Raw genomic sequence first — 19,890 nt, 5'->3', positions numbered from 1 at the left:
CTGTGCTCGGAACAGGGGCTGACAAACACCGTAAGTGGTGTTTCAAAAGCACAAACCCATAAAATATTTACCTAGAACATTTGCCAGAAAATAGCGCATTTTTTGAAAGGGGAAGAATTTCATTTTTAACGCATGTCTTGCACCGAGACAATGCATTGACGACAATGGTACACAATCACCAACGGGTGACAGGTAGTAGGTAGAACAGGCAACAGGCGCACGCAGTCACACCCTGGCTCACATACCAGGTCTGGTGTGACTTCCATGGCCAGGCACCGACTGCACGCGTGTGCTGGAGCACGCAGAAACTCACTGTAACCCTGTTTATTCTTCTGGCTAACAACGTACGACGAGTGGTGTGTTGTACAGACCACGGAGCTGCTGCCCCCTCAGGAGTGTATTTGACTTTACCCGAGGGGTCCCGGCTCCTCTGTCTGTCGCCTGCACCCAGCGCGTGCACGAACGCACATCCTTCCGCCTGTGTGCACTACACGGGCTTCGGAGACCGGCGCCCGCCTCGTGTTGGTGAACTTCGGGCACGTTCCTGCGGTGCAGCCCGTGGCTCCCAGGACACCGTCTGTGAGGAGAGATTCTGGCGGGAAAACTGCTGAGGGGAACCTCGCACCCTTGGGAAACGCGCCTGCAGGTGTGGTGCACATATGCATAGTGCCACTGACTGCCCGGACTCTCGGGGTTACTAAAATCGAATTAACACGGATTAGTGAGAGTAGCAGGCTGTGTGCCTTCTGTGTCTGAGCTATGCTTGCTTCACAGCACCTTGCCCCGTGATATGTGCACCGTGTACTATGGACGCTGCACTGTGCTCTATGCACTTCACTGGTCTTGGGGTCAGTACACTGTGCACTATTGATTGCACTATGCCAATTATACTCTGTGAACTATTGATCTCTGCACTGCACGCCATGTGATCAGCACACTGTACCCTGCTTTGGACAGTGAGGGCGTCGTGCACTGTGACACAATTTGTCGTCAGACTGTCCTATGCTTTGTTCCCTGTGTGAGGCCTTTTGATCTGTTGTGTGTGAACTGCGTCCCGTGCACTAAATTGTATATCCCGTGATCCGTACATTGTACTGTGCTTGGTAAACTCTGTGCTCTGCCATCTAAGTTCGCTACACCGCTCTATAAACTGCACTTAGTGAAGTGTATTCGCTACACCCTACTATTCCATGTAACCTGTATATTGAAGTGCATCTAGCGCACTATACTATGCCCTGCAATCTTTACACTGAATTATTTCCACTATGCCCAGAAAACTGTACCGCATTAGAATCTATAAACAGTGCGTTGTACTGCTCTGTGGCCTGTAGGCTGTACATTGTGAGGTACGTTTGGTGAATCGCACTGCACCCTGCAACCTGTACAGTGTGTGCTGCTTTCCCTGTACTGTGCCCTGTAATCTATCAGGTGTGTGCTTTGTTCCGTGCACTGCAACATGCCCTGCAGTCTGTACACAGTGAACTATGTTCAGTAGAATACTTCATGCCCTGTAACTTGTGCATTGTGAACTATGTTCGCTTCACTGCACTATGCACTGCAACCTGTACACTATGAACTATGCTCGGTAGACCGCACTTCCCCCTGGAATCTGAACACAGTGTCCTATACTGGGCGCACTGCACTGCCCCGAGAAATGTGTACACTGTGAACTATGTTATTTCATCGCACTGCCCCCTGAAATATGTGCAATGGGAACTATGTTCGGGACACTGCCCCCTGAACACAATGAACTACACTCGCTTCAATGCACTATGCCCTGTAAACTGTACATTGTGAAGAGAGGTCACTGCACCGCCCCCTTGAATCTGTACACAGTGAAGTATGCTCTCTTCTCTGCACTAAGTCTTAACCTGTACAGTGAGAACTGAGTATGATGCACTGCACTGCCCCTGGAATCTGCACGCAATGAACTATGCTGGCTTCATTGCACTGAGCCCTGACCTGTACACTGTGAAGAGAGGTCGGCGCACTGCCACTGGAATCTCTACACCTTGAACTATGCACCGTGCGCTCCTGACAAGGCTCGCTGTGCTCGGAGGTCTGCACAGTGCGCCCTCCCTGCGCCCCGTGAGCAGTGCACTGCGCTCAGTGATCCGTGCACAGCGCTCTCCGCTAGTGATTGCCTCTGAACAGAGGCTCTCGGCTGCCATGTGCACTGTCGCTGCATCGTGCAGCAGCGGTGACACTGATAGATGCACCGCTGCTTAGATGGACAGATGTTAGGGCGGATCCGAAGGCATGTACTTCCAGAGCATCATTGGGAGGGAGGAGAGAGGGAGGCAGAAAGAGAGAGGCAGGGAGACAGCGCTGGAAGAGACGGGGGAGAAAAGAGTGAAAGGCAATAAAAAGAAGCAAACAACGGGGCAGGGCAGAAAGGGAGGGGGAGAGGAGAGGGAGACAGGTCAAAGGCGAAAGTGAGAGACAGGTCGATGAAGGGAGAACGAATGAAAGCAGAGACAGGTACGAAATAGATGAGGAAAAAGGAGATGAAATAAAGAACATGAAACAAGAAAGACAGAAGGACAGCGAGGCAGTAGGGGGACTAAACCAACAATGAAAGATAGAAGAAGGAAAGGAGAGACCGAGAGACTGGGCTGAAAGACGCAGATTGGTGAAAGTCACTCATTCCTGGTTCCGGTTGGCCGTCAGCAGAGACGTTTCCTTAGCGGCTTCCCAGCAGAAGTGTTTCTTCCTCGGCGGAGTCTCAGTGACTGGGAGGATTCTGGCACAGAGGTGGGCTCCTGAAGCGGCCCCGGCAGCCTCTCGAGCTTCATTGGCGGACTCGGGCACTTCCTCGTCGAGGCAAGACCCCCAACAAACATCCATCTGTCTGTCGGCTCCGAGATCCGCGGAACCGGGGACCTCCGCACCGGAGCTTCACGCCTGAAGCGGGACATCTGCAGAGCCATGCTGGAAGCACCCCAAAGCTGCACCGAGGATGGGGGCGAGAGGGGGGCACTGATCGGACCCAAAAAGTGACACCACCCCTTTACTGTTTTTGAATCCTCATGCACTTTTCAAATGAGAAAGGACAAGATCTGCTAATGCCGACGAGTGACATATAGTACTGGAGGTAAAGGCATGATTGAAGTTCTGGAGGTTACGCCGGTGTTGCCGGGACGGGGACCACGAGCACGTGTGGTGTGAGCGAGAGAAGTGGTGTGTTGTGACTGCCATGGGGCTGCACTGCAGTTCTGTCCGTGAGAGGGGGCGGAAGATGGCAGGGGCACCGCGCGGGGCAGCTGGTAGGAGGGACGCCTGCTGAAGCGCGGTGCCAAGCTGGCACCTCTTTCCAGGCCTACTCACTCGTGTAGGGCTGCTCTTTTTTTTATTTAGGACTTTTGAGTTTGAGACAGACAGGGGATACGTGTATAAAGGGAAGATATAGGTCAGGAGAGGTGCATGTGCCAGTCAGTCAGAGGAGCTGGTCCAGAGCACCTCTGTGCCAGGCAGCAGGAGTGCCAGGCAGCAGATGGGCCTGTTGGCAGCCAGGGTGTGCGTGCGAGTGTCAATATGCTTCAGAAGTGGCATGTGTCAGTCAGAAAAGACCGCCATTTCAAGAGGGTTGCGTCATTCATATGGAATGTACCAGTGAAGGGGGGATGCTCACGTCAGACAGGGAGCGCGGGCCATTCAGAAAATGCTCATGCCATGGTTCTGTGCCAGTCTGAGAGAGTGTGCCAGGCGATGTTGGTGATGGGTCACGGTTAGGTGTCACAGGGCGTGTGCCACACACGAGTGCATTATGTTATTCAGAGGGCATCTGTCAGTCGCAAGATGCCGGTGCCTTTCTCGAGTGGGTGTAAGTCAGTGAGTGTGCCAGTCAAGAGATGCTCCTGGCAGTTACGAGTGGTGCAGAGGGTGTGTGCCAGTCACACTGGCAGAATGTGTCGTTCGGGTGACGTGTGCCTGCCTGGCTGTTATACCAACAACAGGGCAGAATCCGGTCAAAGCGTGTCCGTCACTCAGAGGGTGTTTGTCGGTCAAAGGTTGCACGCAGGTCAGGGGGTGTACGGTATTCGAGCAGGCTGCTGTGTAACGAGTATGTTTCTTACAGGCTGCACACGCGAGAAGGGGTTACTCGAAAGGAGTATGTTTGTGTCCGAGAGAGTGTGAACGCAGGGGGCTCAGTTAAATGTTGTTAGTATCTCTAAAATGGCGCTCTTGTGTGCCCGCGTGGGTGCCAGTCTGGCGGTGTTAGCATAAGTCACTGGCCGTGCTTGATACATAGTATTCAATCCAGTGAGCAGGTGCCTGTGTGTTATTTCATTCACAATATACGCAGCGGCCTAGGATATTCTTTAGAAAGCACACAAATTAAAGTTCCGAAAAGGGGTTTTTGCTTGAGAATATGTGTATTTCTCACAGAAATATTTGTTTGTTTGGATATGGAGAACTATTTAGTGAGGCAGCAGTGTGTTTGCGACTGAGTACGTCCTCTTTGTGTCTGTCTCCACAGTACAGCACGTGCGTAGTTCCAGGTGACTGCTGGGTGTCTAGCTGTGTGTCTGCTCCAGAGCGGAAGTTAGATGCGGTCCTGCCTGTAGGAAATGTTGGTGTTCGAGTAAACTCTCGCAGTCTCTCAGATGCAGCCAGTGCTGGTTGCGCCTATGTCTGTAATATTGGGGCTGTCTGCCTGCCCATCACAGGCACTACTGTGGAGTTACTGAAGCCTGTTTATGCCTGCGAGATGCACTGTATGTTTGTTTGCCTCTGATGACCCCTCGGGTGCGGTGATTGCAGGCGCGGGTGATTAGGAGGCTGTACATAACTCTCTTTAGGGTCTCACTTGTATGTTTTTATAGGTAGTGTGCCCTCGCGGTAGTGTCTGAACTCGGCAGTCTTGCGGTGAAGCGGTTAGAGGCTTCGTATCTGGCACTGCCGTGGGACGGCTGCTTGCCCTCACAGCTCCATAGATACATTCAGCTGCTAGAGGCCGCGCGGCCAGTCACGCACGTGCCCCGCTGACCCCACAGTCCAGTGGGTCAGATTTAATGGCTGCCCTTTCAAAATCGAGGCGCTGCCGCTTCGCCTCGGAGAGCCAGATCCCGTGGCAGGCCAGGATGCACGGTAGCAAAGCCTGATAAAATCCCCATGTTTTGTAGAGCACTTTAACCAGGCATCTTCCCGCGCTTTAGAGCTTAAAACCCTGTCAGAGTTCCGGTTTTGGAAGTAGCAAAATCGTGGAGAGCTCGAGCCTTGGCACACGAACGGGTCTTTATTAGAGCTCGAAACCCAGCAGTGTCCGTGCCTGAGAGATTCATTCACAGGCCTCTGAGCTGCGACCCCGCGCCAGACCCCCATAGAGGCCAGCACCCAGGAGAGGCCCACCACTAGAGTGTCAGACTCTGACATCACCCGACAATGAAAACCAAGGCGCTATGAAAGGACCTGGTGTATGAATATCAACATTCGATGGAGTCAGAGCCTGCTACATATAAAAGTGCGTCTAAGCGCTACAACCTGTGGCATTTGGTGAGTGAGACAGCCTTGTAAGAGCCCGCAGCGCCAAGATCGATGACCCACAAACTGAAGCGCTAATCTAATACCCCCCAAGTTTGGTAGAACGTAGAGGATACACTAAGAAAGTGTGAAAACGAGATAATGGCGCCAGGGAGAGAGCAGGAATTTTAATCCTTGAGAATGGTTTTACTACTGATTATCGATAACAACAATATTGTGGTGCGCGAATACCCAGGGACAGAAATCAAATGGTTCGTGCATAGAGCATAGGCAGACGTATAGATTTACTATTCCTAACTCCACGTCGACTACCTTGAAGATATATATATGTAATGCATAGATACTTTTCTGTCATTACTTTTTTTTCAATTATTTTGTCCCTGACACTCTGTCCCACAGATATTGTGGGTTCAATATTCTGGGTGCACGCCCCTATGAAAACGTTTGCTAAGCATGAGAACTGACAGAGCCTGTGAATTTCTAAGCCAGCTGAGTGCCTGGAGAACCAGGTGCATAGAGGGGCCCAGGATACCTCAGAGTGTATCTGTATAAACTGCATAGCTTCTTATGCCCAAAGGATTACAGTATGAGAGCAGTACAGTCTTACACACTGTCAGAGACAGACAATCAGGCGTGAGAACCCAGAACTGCATGCCCTCCAGCACGGGCACGACTCAACCCCTAGAGCTCATGCCAGCTCCAGAGAGCCCTAGGCCTGACAGAGCAACACTCAGGAGTACCAAAGGCGGGCAGACTCCACAATGTAAGGCCAAAGTCTGGGAGCCTCTGAGTGTGGTTGACCCACAGACAGAGACCAAACCAGAGAGGACCACAGACTGACCAGCAGCCCAACAAACAACCCAGGTCTGAGCATGTTTAATAGCAGCATGAGGAAAGCTGCATTATCAGGAAAGGCTCTATATGCAAAGTATAGGCGTGAATAATAATAAGGGCAATACTGCTACTAGCACTACAACTACTAGTACTAACAATAATTACAATCTCTATCATAAAATAATAACTTATTTTAATGCTGTGCTTTATCCACACTTCTGTGAGGTTCATTGGTGTTGTAAGTGCCAAATGCTGCTGTTATCCAGTACAGCGGTACACAAGCCGTTGTGTGTGCATGTCTGTTAAAAAAATGTTGTCTTTGAAAGTGTTTGAGTGGTGGTTGAGTGCCCAGAGAGTGTGAGTGTGTGATGAGGATTGCATGGGTATGGTGAAGTGTGTGGGTGTTTCACAGAGGCTGAGTGTGAGGCATAGGCTGTGCAGGTGTGGTATGTGTTAGAGAAGCTTCATGTATGACAGGCTGGTGGAGGGTGTGTGCATGTCACTGAGTCTGAATTTGTGAGGTAGACTGGGAACATGAGCGAGCTTCTGTGCTTGAGGGAGACAGACCATGTTATGAAGGCTGTGTGAATATTCGGAGTAAAATTCAAACTTCTTTCAAATTCTCAAAGAATTCCAGAAGTAGATAAGTACATTTACAAAGTTTGATGACTGACTGACTGACATTTCCAAAAGCTGTAGATTGATGTGCACTTCCATGCATAGTATTCAAGTATACATCTTTGTAACCATGTGCACAATTCCACAAGAAGAATTTCAACGTAAATGTGCATCTTTATTTAGCTTCTTTTTTGTTTCTCAGCAGGCACATTATTTCTCTTTATGTAGAACCCCGTTCCATTATATTGCTCCCCATTCTCTCCCAAGTGCCACTTTGGAAGCACATTAATCTTTGGCTTTGATAGGAACAGATTCTTGGACCAGAAATTACCCGTGAATTGCTGGTAAATATATACAAAACTTCATAAAGTTTTATGGGTAGTCCCACCTAGTAACGCCGTCAAACCCGCCCATACAATTAAATCTGTAAAGTTCTACCACGGGGTGGAATTCTCCGTTTTGTTAGTAAAATTAGCATTCTAAATAAGCTGAGATGGAGCACAGCTTGGTCCCTGCCCCTCCCCCCCCAACTCAAACTGAGTCAGTGACCTGAACCCTCCACCGAGGAGTCAGTGACTTGCAGGCCTCCGGGTAGTTATGCGCTCAGTGATTTGACCTCTCCAACTCAACTGAGTCAGTGACATGACCCCCTTAAACTCAAAGGAATCAACGACTTGACCCTTCCTTCTCAATCAAGTCACTGACTTGTCCCCCCTCCATTTCAAACTCTTCTGTGGATTTTCACATGTATTACACGTGCAACAGAAATTGATAGACAGGACAGATCATTAAAATACTTAATCCAACTTCAATTGCAATCTTTCTTAACACAATGACGATGCACACACTCCTTAACTAGTCTACTGGCACACTATACTAATCAAATAGTGTTTTTATATATTTAAACAGTATTTGAACAAACTATTGTATTCAAGTAATGCGCTTTATAGTTAGGAATAACCTAATAAAGATTCTTTTATTTTTTTCTGGTCCCCCAGCAAACTACATTTTAACATTATTAACGGGCTAAAAGCAGGGGACATTTGTTATAATTTTACTCACTTGAGTGGACATCAATACACAATATACTTTAAAGAAATTGGATAGACAATTACTAACTACTGGTGTAGCTGTATGTATAAAAGTGAATGACAGAAGACATTCCACTCACCTATGAACACACCCATGTACCCACACTCATCCGTGCTCAAAACCAATGCAAGGCCTACTATGTGATATCACGCAACCATTCCGAGCAGTGTTTCATTTGAGGCGGTGGTTTCTGGTGCTGGGCACCAGCACTTAATGGTCAGCACTTATAACAGTCTCCACACGGTGGCGCTGTTTGTCTAATTTAGTGATTAGCGCAACAGCTGTTTTTTAATTCATCCTACATTTAAAATGACTACTACCTGCCTCACATGCCATTCTTAAAGCTTTGGGGAACCTGTAATAGTCTGAATTGTCATGCTTGTAGGAGTGTGATGGTTTGTCCTGGTGTTTGTACTGTCATTGGAAGCACTGGCAAGGGCAATGGGGGTCCAAGCTGCAGTAGCCTCCAAACGAGGGCCCTGGCACCTATTTGTTTACAAATTAAGCACTGACCGTGAAGAGGCCTATGCAAAGTAATTATTATGCACCATAATGTCTTGTAATTCTCGAATTTCACATTGCACAAACCATGCAAAAATGTCATCTATTTACATGACGTGAAACTTCGTATGATTAGTGCCTGCAATAGACTTGTTAAGGTAGAGAATGTCTCGCCGAGATATTTTGCACTAAAAAAATCACACTCCGAGAATGACTTCCAATGACGGAATGGGTTGGTTGTAACTGGGTGACAGAGAATGTCTGAGGCTGCCACTTGGGTGGGTGGGTGGGTGTGAGTGAGTGTGTGTGTTGTGAAGACATCGGCATGTGAAGTAGTCAGTTGTTGTCAAAGTTTGTGCGAAAGGCAGATAGTACGTGTGAGGCCTTAAGAGCCCACTCACGGCCGTGACTGTAAAATCACTCATTGTGGATGGCAGTTGGTGTCTGTGCTGAAGAAAAGTGTGCGAGAATGCTGAAGCCTGCTACTGGCTACGCACATGAAGCAGGCAGATGGCGTGCATGTGTGACGATTAGTCTCTGTCAGTGTACATTTTTGCAAGAAAATCTCAATGGATTTCCATGAAAAAAATTATGAGTATTAGAACTACTTTTCCTCGGTTGTAATATTGTTTTCGAATTTTTTTTTTTACTTGTGTGGATCCTGGTTATTTTCCTTTACCTATTGACAGAAAAATTGTGGAATGTTGGAGCCAATGGCGAAACTTTTTTGTACGTTTGTCTGATTTTCACCTTGTCAAGGGATCTACCTGCGAGAAGCACTACTGCACGTGTGGGTCAGAGTGTGAAAGGCTGACGGTGCCTGTCGGTTTGTTCTTGAAGGAAGTTTGCATCTTGTGTGCAGTTGTTTCTTTGCCAGGGAGTAGCAATCTCTGCCATTCGGTGTGTGTGTATGCCTGAAGGTATGTGTCAGTGGATTTGTGAGGCATGCTGCTGTCAACGTGAGAGGAAGTCAGTGCCTGTTATAAAAGGTCAGATACTGAATGTGAAATTGTGAGTCGGTGCCAGTCCCTGTAGGTAAAATTGAATCTGTAATATTCCATCTGTGAGGAACACCCAGGGTGAGCATCCCTTAACCTGTGAGAGCCATCACAGCAGGCGAACTGCACTCTGTGCCAATCTGCTTGTAAGAGGTGCCCAATGGCTGTTAGCCTAAAAGCGGGTGACTGTCTGTGTCGGAAACTATGCCACTCACCCGTAAGAGGTGCTCATTGGCTGTCAACACCTGAGAGCGGCTGTGAGTGGATGTAGTGGCTGTGTGGGCACCGCATAGCTCTCGGTGCTTGTAAAATGCAGCAGGGGTCTCCAGGGAGCCGCGCGGGTCTTTATGTGCCTGAGGGAGGCAGTTATTACCTGTCAGTGACTGGGAGAGAGGCACCGTGTGCCTGCCGTGACTGGGGGAGTCATTCGGGATTTATGAGACAGACCTGGCCTGTGTAAGTCGTCCCTGTGTTTTAAGAGGCACACTGTGTCCTTCATTGCCTGTGAGAACCAGTTGGCTTTTGAGACGCAGCATCAAAGGATGAGTGGGCTGCAGGTCGTGGATGCAAAATTCAATTAGTGGCTGTTGGCGGTTGTGAGAAGGAGAAATCCATTGGTTGCTCAGTTCGTGTCTGTGAGCGGCAGGGACTGGTGGCTGTGAGAGGCCATTATTGACAATTAGTGCCTGGCTGTGACCCTCATTCAGCAGCTGCTAGTGAACTTGTGTGCTAGATTTATTGGACATACCCTTGTCAGTGCTCATGAGTGTGTACAGCCTGTATTTCGAACTCACAATATCGGAGGGACAGAATACCGAGGACAAATGCAAAACACTGAAAAAGATGTATCAACAGGTAAGTCTAGATTTTCTACATCTAACTCCAAATAAACCCACCTACCGGGTACATATATCTGCAAGTTGCTTCAAATTTGGAGTTATGAATAGTAAATCTATGCTCCCCTATAGAGGATTTACTTTTGGAGATCTTATTTCTTGGTATTCAGTCCTCGATAGTCTTGAATCTCGATATTTGTGGTGTTGATATTCAGTAGTACAACCTCTGTGAGAGGAAACGAGCAGCTCCTAATAGCTGTGATAGTCAAAGTGTGACGCTGAGTGCATGCCATTGCGTAAGTTACTCAGTCAAGGGCTGAGAAGCGCAGCCAGTGGCGGTCAATGCCTGTGTGAGCCTGTTAGCGGCTGCAAGTGGAGATCAGTGATAGCAGCAGTGAGCTACAGTGGGTGGCTGTAAAAGCAATTGGTGGCTCTCATTATTAGTGAAAATCAGTGACTGGGTGTGAAAAGGAACTAACGGCTCTATACCTGGGCGAGCAGCTAGATTCAACGAAGCGCTATACAAGTGTAAACATACATTTAGTCATGAGTTTCCTGAGTGACGCAGCTGGTTCCTCTTAGTTTCTGTGATGGGCACTCAGTGGCATATACATGTGCCAACATACATTCAGTCATGAGTTTCCTGATCGACGCAGTTGGTGCCTCTTAGTTTCTGTGATGGCCACTCAGTGGCATATACAAGTGTCAACATGCATTCAGTGACAGTCATGAGTTTCCTGAGTGACGCAGTTGGTGCCTCTTAGTTTCTGTGATGGGCACTCAGTGGCATATACATGTGCCAACATACATTCAGTCATGGGTTTCCTGAATGACGCAGTTGGTGCCTCTTAGTTTCTGTGATGGGCGCTCCGTGGCAGGCAGCGCTCTTGTAAGTCAGCGAGTGCCAGTGAGAGGAAGTGAGTGGCAGTCAGTGCAGAGTAAAGGAGTCCGTGCTGTCATGTAGCCATCCCCTGTGAGCAGCTGCCTGTGGCTGGCGCGCTCATGGGGTGTAGAAACGGCGGGTGGCTGCGGCGCCAGTGAGTGCGAGGTGCTGTGAGGTGACGCGAGTGGCATGGCCGTCGGGAGCAGTGTGTGTGGAGGAAGAGTGTGTCTGCCTGCGACCACGAGCGCCTTCCAGCGCCCGGGCGAGGCAGCGAGGGGCGGTGGGCGCGCGCGAGAGGCGCTCCCCGGCCGCCAGGGCACGTGTGAGTCAGTTAGTGGCTGTCAGCGGCGGTCAGTGTCAGTCAGGGCTGTGAGTGGCAGGCAGTGCCTGTGAGAGGCAGGCTCTCTCGCTCTGACACGCTGAGTGACGCTCTCGCTCTTCCTTGCAGCTTCGCCTGTTGCCGCCGAGGAGAGCCTGGACGGAGCCGCACCGGCTGCAGCTGGGCGCCCCCCGCCCCTGGATGCGCGCGAGGATCCCGCCAGCTCACCCCGCAGCCGCCGCCTGACCCCGCGCCCTCCGCCCCGGCAGACTCCCCGGGACGCTTCTTCCAGCCGCGGGTCCATTTTTCAGCTGTGTTTCTCTCAAACTTCCCCGCTGCCGCCGCTCCGTGCATGAGAGCCCCGGGCAGGCGAGCCCCGGAAGGGGGTCGGGGGGGCTAGGACCGCAGAAGAAGGGCGGCCGGCAGCCCCCGGACACCGGCAGGAAGCACCCGGAGGCGCCCCGGCACCAGGACGGCCAGCTAGCCGGCCCGGCGTGGCCCCCGGACCCAGGGCGGGCAGCGGCCCCAGCGCAGCCCGGCAGCATGCCGAGGAGGAAGCAGCAGGCGCCCCGGCGCGCAGCAGGTACTCAAGCACGCTCCTTCCGCCCAGAGTCACGCGTCATCCCGCCCTCTCACGCACGCAGGCAGCCCTTCCTCCCGGGGCGAGCACTGCAAGCCTCCCTCGCACTCAGGGCACTCATGGCTTTAACCACGCACACACCGCACCCCTTTCCCTCACTTGGGGCGCACACTGACACCCCCTCACTGACACCTATCCCTGCACCTCTCCCTGGCTTGGCTCAGGCTGCATCAGTTCCTCTCTCTAACTTGGGCCACGGGCTGTATCCCTTCCTCTCACTTGGGGCGCTCCCTGGATCACTGTATCCCTTCCTCTGACTTGGGGCGCTTCCGATCAGGGCACACACTGCCCTCGGGGATCACACTGTATCCGTCCCTCTCGCTCAGAGCACTCGCTGAAGTGCAGCCTGGCGCTGGTGGCTTTCTTTGATCTGCCCAGATCAAGGCACACACTGTATTCCTCCCTCGCTGTATCTGTTCCTATCGGTGAACACTCTGCACTCACCCTCTCACTCGGGGAACAAACTGTATCCTACCCTGTTACTCGGTGTGTTCACTGCACTTCGCCCTAACACGTACCTTACTAAATTCATTCCCTCGTCTCACTTGGGGGCCCGGCTACTTTGTACCCGTGTCTCTTACTCGATCGAGACCTTCACTGAATGTCGTACTCTCTGGGCACACGCTGCATTAATTGTTCTGCGCGGGTTTGCACTGCACCCGTTGCACTCTCCCCGGGCCCCTTTCCCCTGGTGAAGGCACTGCATTCCCTTTTCTCTCTCAGCGGATGAGGCACACTGAAAGCCTTCCCTTCCCCGAGGTAACCCGTTAAAAAGCCCTCTCGCTCAGGCCACAGTCAAGGCAAAGACGGAAGTCCCCCTCCACCCCTCCTGGGTTCACTGCAAGTCCTCCTTTTACAACAGAGCACACATTGTATCACTCGGAACTCGCACTGTAAATCTTTCCGTCACCCTGAGTTTATACGGCACCCCCTTTCTGGAATCCAGGCCAAGCAGGCAAACTCATTCCTAACGACTACAACACCCCCACCCCATTCATTCACCTCACTGCAGACTCCCCCTTTCACCATCTCACACTTAGGACATGTTTATTGTTCACGTGTGACTGTTATTGCACATGTATGTTGACCCCTGTCTGTTTTTATCTGTCATGATTCGGAGAGAGACAATGTTCCTCCAGTTGTAAATGATCCATTGCCTTCACTAAGGGACCCCCCTGTCACCTGCAACATGAAAGTGAACCACATTCCCACAGAAAATCCTCACAAGAGCACCCAATACATATTGAGCCCCCCCCAAAAAAGTCCTTAATTGATCAGAGAGAACCACCAGTGCCTAAAAGTCAGCCCACCCCAACATGCAGCCCCCACACTCAAACTGTCTGCAACACGCACACACACACACCCAGTCTGCAACAAAAGGCACTTTCCATACACAGTGAGCAACATTAACAGCAGGCGTAGATCCCGGAGAGCACGATGCATGCCAGCTTTTGTGACTAGCCACTCATGTGTATATATATGATTTGTATGTAGATTAATTGTATGTAAATGTATCTTATGTGGATATCCTGACAATCTGAGAGATAGGGCATTGTTTGACCTGTGTTTGAACCCACTGATTCGCAACAAAAGAGTATTCTCCACTCCATGCCACAAACTACACCTGGAGATTAACACTCAACATCCAAAAATAATTCCACAATATCCAGCATTAAAAATGCAGAACAATGGAAAAAACTGCAAAACCCAGACAAAAAAAATAATTCCGAATTTTAGTAAATAAGCATCATCCCTAATGTTACCCTTCTAGGCGAGCACCCTGCAGCCACAGACTTTATTTGTGTGCTCCAGTTCGCAACAAACTACAGCTGAAAACAAACTAGTGTAGGTCCTGTCATGCAACTGAACAGGGAACTAGGTCTCTAAGATATTCACAATGAATATGTATGAGGAAAATCTACATATGATGAGCGTCTCCTGGAGGTTGGTTGGATATTTAGTGAGGGATCTTAAACAACACAGAATTTTGCTCTCTGTGGCTCAAGAAGCCAACCTTACTTGAAACCCCGTTCACAGCCCAAACGACAAACTCTACCTCACACTGCACACTGTAACAAGCAACCCCCGCCCTCCCAGGAGCACCCTGCACATCACGCACCGTGCCACCCAAGGAGTTTCTGCAGTTCTTTCTGCTGCTGGCTATGCTGTCACTCCAGCCCTCTGACTCCATCTCTGATTTGCTGTTATTGTTTTTGGTGCATTTCCTTGTGTGTGTGTTTTCCAGACTTTGTGGAGAGAGCGAGATTTTGATTGATAGTTTATGTAGCCCAGACGAGCAGAGAAAACAAAGTTACCAATGACTGGGCTGGGAACACCTAGTCCTAGGGCAAGTTAGCTTACTCCCAGGGTTACTACCATAGGCATTTCAGGAAATACATCCATTGTTCATTCTGAACTAGTTGGGTGCGACTAGGCAGGCGCAGCAGGAGACAGAGCTGATGTTTGTGGGGTTCTCCTCTTGAAGCAGGTATGGACGCCAACTAGCAGTTGCCAGCGCCCCCTTCCATTCCCCTTGGTAGCCGCGATGCTGCCTTCGCTTGCCCGAGTCCAAAGGGCCAAAAAGGCATTTGCAGCAACAGAAAGAAAGAATTCTCTTTTAATTTCTGCAGTTTCCACTGCTTACCATTTTAAAGAAACACACCAGAAAATGAGGGGCCGAATGGGGGCATAGGGTGGGTGCTTGATTGTACCGTTTGGGCACCCCCTTCCTCTGTAATGGTGTAGTCCATAAATGTGAAAGGAATCAAGTGTGTCACGTTATCAGTTGTGATTAGGTACATGATGTCAGCATCCGGTACCCCTGGTATTCTGGCGCGCGGTTCTTGTGATGCTGACTTTGATCGGCCCGCTGCAGGGACGCCTCACAACGAGTGAGTACCGTCCCCTCTTAAGACCCCTCGGACCGGAGCCTCTTGCTTCCCTGAGAGCACCTCAGTGCATGGGGGTAGGGGGAGGGGAGTAAGGGGGGTATGGATTATCGCCACCCTTGGTTTGATAGCTGATGGATTGCCTGCCACCCAGGTGCCTTTGATCTATTCGTTCCCGATAGACATCGATAAATCACTCTCTGAGGCGAGGCAGAGCACATGACCCCGCACGTGACTGGCCTCCCCCCACGCTCTGGAACTTTCGGGGTCCTTGGAGGGCGCCCTGGGTGTGGACAGGCACAGGTTGGCGGGGTTGTCCATCACATCCTCCCGATTCGAGGATGTTCTCTGCTAGTGGATGACAGGACAGCGAGTTTAAAGTCACGATAATTTAAAAAAACGAAATACACTCTCACAGCAGACTTTCCCGTCGCTAAAAAAAGAAAATGTATTTAAAATGAAAAAAATACAGTTTCACCGATGCAGCTCACTCTGTAACACAGGCCTTACATGTGCCCTGGTCTCTCGTATTTCCATTTCAAAACTGGAAAGTGGCGCGCCCCAGGCCCCCTCGAAGCATTACTCTACAGCCGGGAAATACTTCCTTACTTTTTTGTGGCGCAATGTTTTAACTGGTTATCTCCCCATTTTACTTCTAGTTGTGGGAGTTTTTCCACCTTCTTCCATGGTGGCTCTGCCTTCCATGCACCCGTGCACCTTTCATATTTTATTGCCTGACTGTTTTATTGTTAAAAGCATGGAGTTAGATTGTCACATACCACCACATACATTTACATACGTGTGTCCCCCCAACAAGTATACAAGCATCGACAGAATTAAAGACTAGTAACTATACACACACACACTCATATGTGTGTTTGTATCTATCTATCGTTGTTACTTTAGTCATTGATTTAGTAACACATACATGTAAGAGGTGTGGGCAGTATTGCTGAACCAGCTTTCACGTTATACTATGCTGTGAATATCTTCTTCCTTTGCCTCTGCCTTGATTCTGGGATGAATGTATCCAAAGAAAGGCTGTGTTTATGAACTGTACGCCATGTCTGGAGAAAGTGTATTTTGCTCCAAGCTCCATAAGATGGAGGTTTCGCCTTCGCAATTGAGATTTTATTTTAATAGTCACACGTGATGAATGTGGACTTATGGGGGTAAAGCCCTCGAAACATTGTCCTGTTACTTGACCCTGTAACATAAAAGTTGTTCCATTTGCAAATGTCTACGCATTATGTAGTATGAGTTGCACCTGACCTATTGCGCAGGTCATTGCGCACATAAGTGTATATATAAATATAAATATGTGTGTGTGTGTTTATATATATATATATATATATATATATATATATATATATATATATATATATATATAATTTTACAATCATATGGTTTCCATAGCAGAAGCAGATTTACATGCTGGGATATTGGTGGCATGCTAGGAAGCCATATTTATGTCTAGGAAGGTGCGATAGGACATGGGTAAAGTCAGTTAAATGACTCCCCCCCCCCCCACCTCTATGGAAGTCCCACTCATCTTTTGGAGGGTCTGGCCTTTCGAATACTCACCCAATTTCTTCTCAAGCCAGTCCCCCACAGCTACAGATACCGGCTGATAGTGTTGTAGCGGAGAGCAGTGCCTCAGTAAGCAGAAAAAGACAGTGGTAATAAAGGCCTTTGAGCTGCTCGCGCACAGGCACGTAACAGAACAGCCAGGAAGAAGGGTTAGTTAAGATTTTTTTACGCACACAATTTGACTTCACGACTAATAGGGGATGGTAGAATAGCTCTGCTCGATCAAAATGACCCGTCAAAACGACTTTGTCTCATATTTGATTTAATTGTCTCCCTCCTGACAGGCACATTTATCAATAGCTTAATGGTCAATCAGAAGTTGGCAGAGTGAGTGCTCTCATTCCTCCACAGGCACCGCCTCAGCTCAGCTGTACAGAAGGGCTCGGCCTAATGGATGAGAGGGGGGCTTATGGATAGCAGAAAGGTTACTTATTTCAGAAGAGTGAAAAAAGGCCATTGTTCATGTTGGTGTGAAGGGCTCATGAAGGAAACAAGTGAACCTTGTGGGGTTTTCCAAACCCAACACAAGCAGCAAGTCCACATATGTCTATCCACACAAAGTGCCGTGGATTACACCAAGCTGTAGGCCTTGGTCCAATGGAAAGTGAAGAGGGGGCACAGGTAGATAAAAAAAACACGGGAAGTTGTCCTGATGGGGTCAAATGAAGCTTGTGGTCTTCTCTGCACCTCAGCACCAGCAGCAAGACCACACATTCCTCTTTTACGTCTGCTGAAAGCACCTTGGCGCATCTCAAGTTGAAGGCTTCGACCTAATGGACAATGAATAGGATGCAGAAGGTTAAAAACAAGAGTTTGTCCTGATTGTGTCAATGGCACATGCAGGAAACAAGTCAACCCGAGGGCTTCTCTGCACCAAGTCCACATCTGACTTCATTCTTCTGCAGAAAGCCCCTTGGCTCTTATCAAGTTGAAGGCGTAGGTCCAATGGACAGTGTAAAGGGGGTACAGGAAGTTATCCTGATGGCGTGCAGGCAACACGTGGAGCTTGTGGTTTCTCTGCACCCAGGCACCAGAAGCAAGTCCACATATGTCTCCGTTCTTCTACAGCAAGCCCCTTGGCTCAGATCAAGCTGAAGGCCTTGGCCTAATGGGCAGGGAAGAGGGGGGCGCCGGAACTTGAAAAAGGGGCTGATTGTGTGATGGACACATAAAGAGAAGCAAATCACACTATTCTCAGTGCAAAGTCCACATTTGGCTTCATTCTTCTGCAGAAAGTGCCTTGGCTCAAATCTAGTCGAAAGTCTTGGCCTAAAGGGCAGTGCAGAAATAGTTCAAATGTTACTTATTGCCAGATATATATACATACGCACATATATAGTTTTAAAATCATATGGTTTACAGAGCAGAGGCAGATTTGCACGCTGAGAAATTGGTTGTGTGCTAGGAAGCCATATTAATGACTAGGAAGGTGCAATAGGACACGGTAAACTCAGTTTAAAGGATCATTTATCCTGATGATGCCATGGATACCTGAAGGAAACAAGTGAAATGTGTTGACTTCTCCCTGCCAAGTCCACATTTGGCTTCCATAGTTCCGCAGGAAGGGCCTTGGCTCAGAGCTCTCGGAAGGGTCGGCCTGATGACCAGTGAAGAAGTGTCCTAGGAACCATCCGAGCGTTACTTACAACCGAGGAGTTAAAAATCGCGCATTTGCCCCGCGTGAGAGATGGGCACGTGCAGACAGACGCGGGCACCAGCAGCAGGCCCAGATTTGTCTCCCACTGGCCTCACAGCTGCGAGTTCGAAGGTTCATGGATGCTTTCGTGGCGCAACGACGGCGACGACAAGTTGATCGCTTTGTAGCGAGAGGAGTGTAGGATGAAGGGAGGGGGAGGGAGGCGGCGAGCAGGAAAGATGTCTGCTGATTGGGAATTCAGGAAATACAGTCCCAAGCAGCAACCTTGAGCGAAATCTTGATTTTCTCTCCTATTCCGAACTGAAAGGTCCGTTCAGCCGTAAAAAAAGAAAAGTTGTTTTGCCAGCTTCATTAGTGTTCACCTAATTAGCTGTAAAGCTGATGGATTCCTGACAGCATTGGTGATTGGAGATGACAGGCTCCACGCAGTGTCATCCCGCAGAATTAGGTTTGCAGCTAGTTTGATGTAATCAAGTTGATATTACACAGTCCTGGTTGCCTTTAGTTGTGCATTAACTCAATTTTCTGCTGCAGGTGACAAATGGGCTTTGGTACCTGGATAATCATGTCATAGGAATTAAGGCCCGTTCGATGGTCCGGAGCACAATAACAACAAAGGACTCCCAGCGAGAGAGAGAGAGAGCGAGAGGGCGAGAGAGAGAGAAAGAAAATGTGTGTGTGTGTATGAGAAGGTGTGTGTGAGAGAGAAAGTGTGTGTGAGACAGAGAGAGACAGAGTAGAGAGAGAGTGTAATAGAGAATGAGAAAAAAACAGAAATGTAGAGAGAAAAAAATCAGGGAGCGAGAAAGACACACGGAAATAGAATGCTTGGGTGAAAGAAAGAGAGAGAAGGGAGAAAAGACAGGGGAAGAACGAAATACTTGCTAGGAGATAAGAGAGACGATGAATGGGAGAGAGTGGAAAAGGAAGGTGAGAGATAAAGAGTCAGAAAAAATGGCTAAACGATAGGGAGAAATGGAGAGAGGAGATATGGGGGTGACGAGAGAGGAAATTAATGATAAAGGAGAGAGACTTGGATACAGAGGCTAGAGGATGAGAGAGGGAGAAATAGATATGAGAGGAGAGTAAGAGAAAAAGAGCAAGATAGGGAAAGAGAGGGAAAAACACAGAGGCCGGAGAGAGATAGAATTAGATAGAGAAAGAATGAACAAGAGTGGGGCAGGAGATATAAAAGTGGAAAATGACAGAAAGTGAGAGCGGAAGAGACAGAGATGATTGGCAAGAAGTGAAACGGAGAGAGATAGAGCAAAAGAAAGAAAGGGAGTTAAAGAGAGCAACAAAGGGATAGTTTTAGAGTTAATTGGAGAGAGACGGGGAGCAAGGAGGGAAATGGAGCGAAAGAAAAAAGACAAGCGAGAGAGAGGTTTCAGACCACACAAACAGGCGTCCACGCTTTTCCTGTCTGGCCCCAGATTGTCTGGCTCAAGTGTAGTGTAACCTCCACCGGAAACGAGAGAGAAGCATCACTAATCTGGGCCATCTACTTGGTAAACCCTATCAGTCTGCTTCCTCTTTAGAAATAAAAATGA

At 49.0% G+C, this 19,890-nt stretch overlaps 1 protein-coding gene across 2 annotated transcripts in view; it reads left to right on the top strand.

Annotated features, from left to right (window-relative positions):
• Positions 1-2,419: 2,419 nt before the first annotated feature.
• TSHZ3 (teashirt zinc finger homeobox 3) overlaps positions 2,420-19,890 on the top strand; it is a 144,652-nt gene continuing 127,181 nt past the window's right edge. The window contains exon 1 of one of the 2 annotated variants that reach the window (XM_078671439.1): positions 2,420-3,094. Coding sequence is in view for 1 of the 2 variants with exons in the window: in XM_078671438.1 (XP_078527564.1) it covers positions 12,109-12,148 (40 nt within the window). In the remaining variant the exon portion in view is untranslated. Of the gene's footprint in view, positions 3,095-11,229; positions 12,149-19,890 lie in introns of those variants that run through there. The other variant, XM_078671438.1, reaches the window with a different exon arrangement.

This window comes from Lissotriton helveticus, chromosome 12, assembly GCF_964261635.1.
Source record: "Lissotriton helveticus chromosome 12, aLisHel1.1, whole genome shotgun sequence".
Lineage (NCBI taxonomy): Eukaryota > Metazoa > Chordata > Amphibia > Caudata > Salamandridae > Lissotriton > Lissotriton helveticus.
This window is presented reverse-complemented; position numbering and strand designations above follow the sequence as displayed.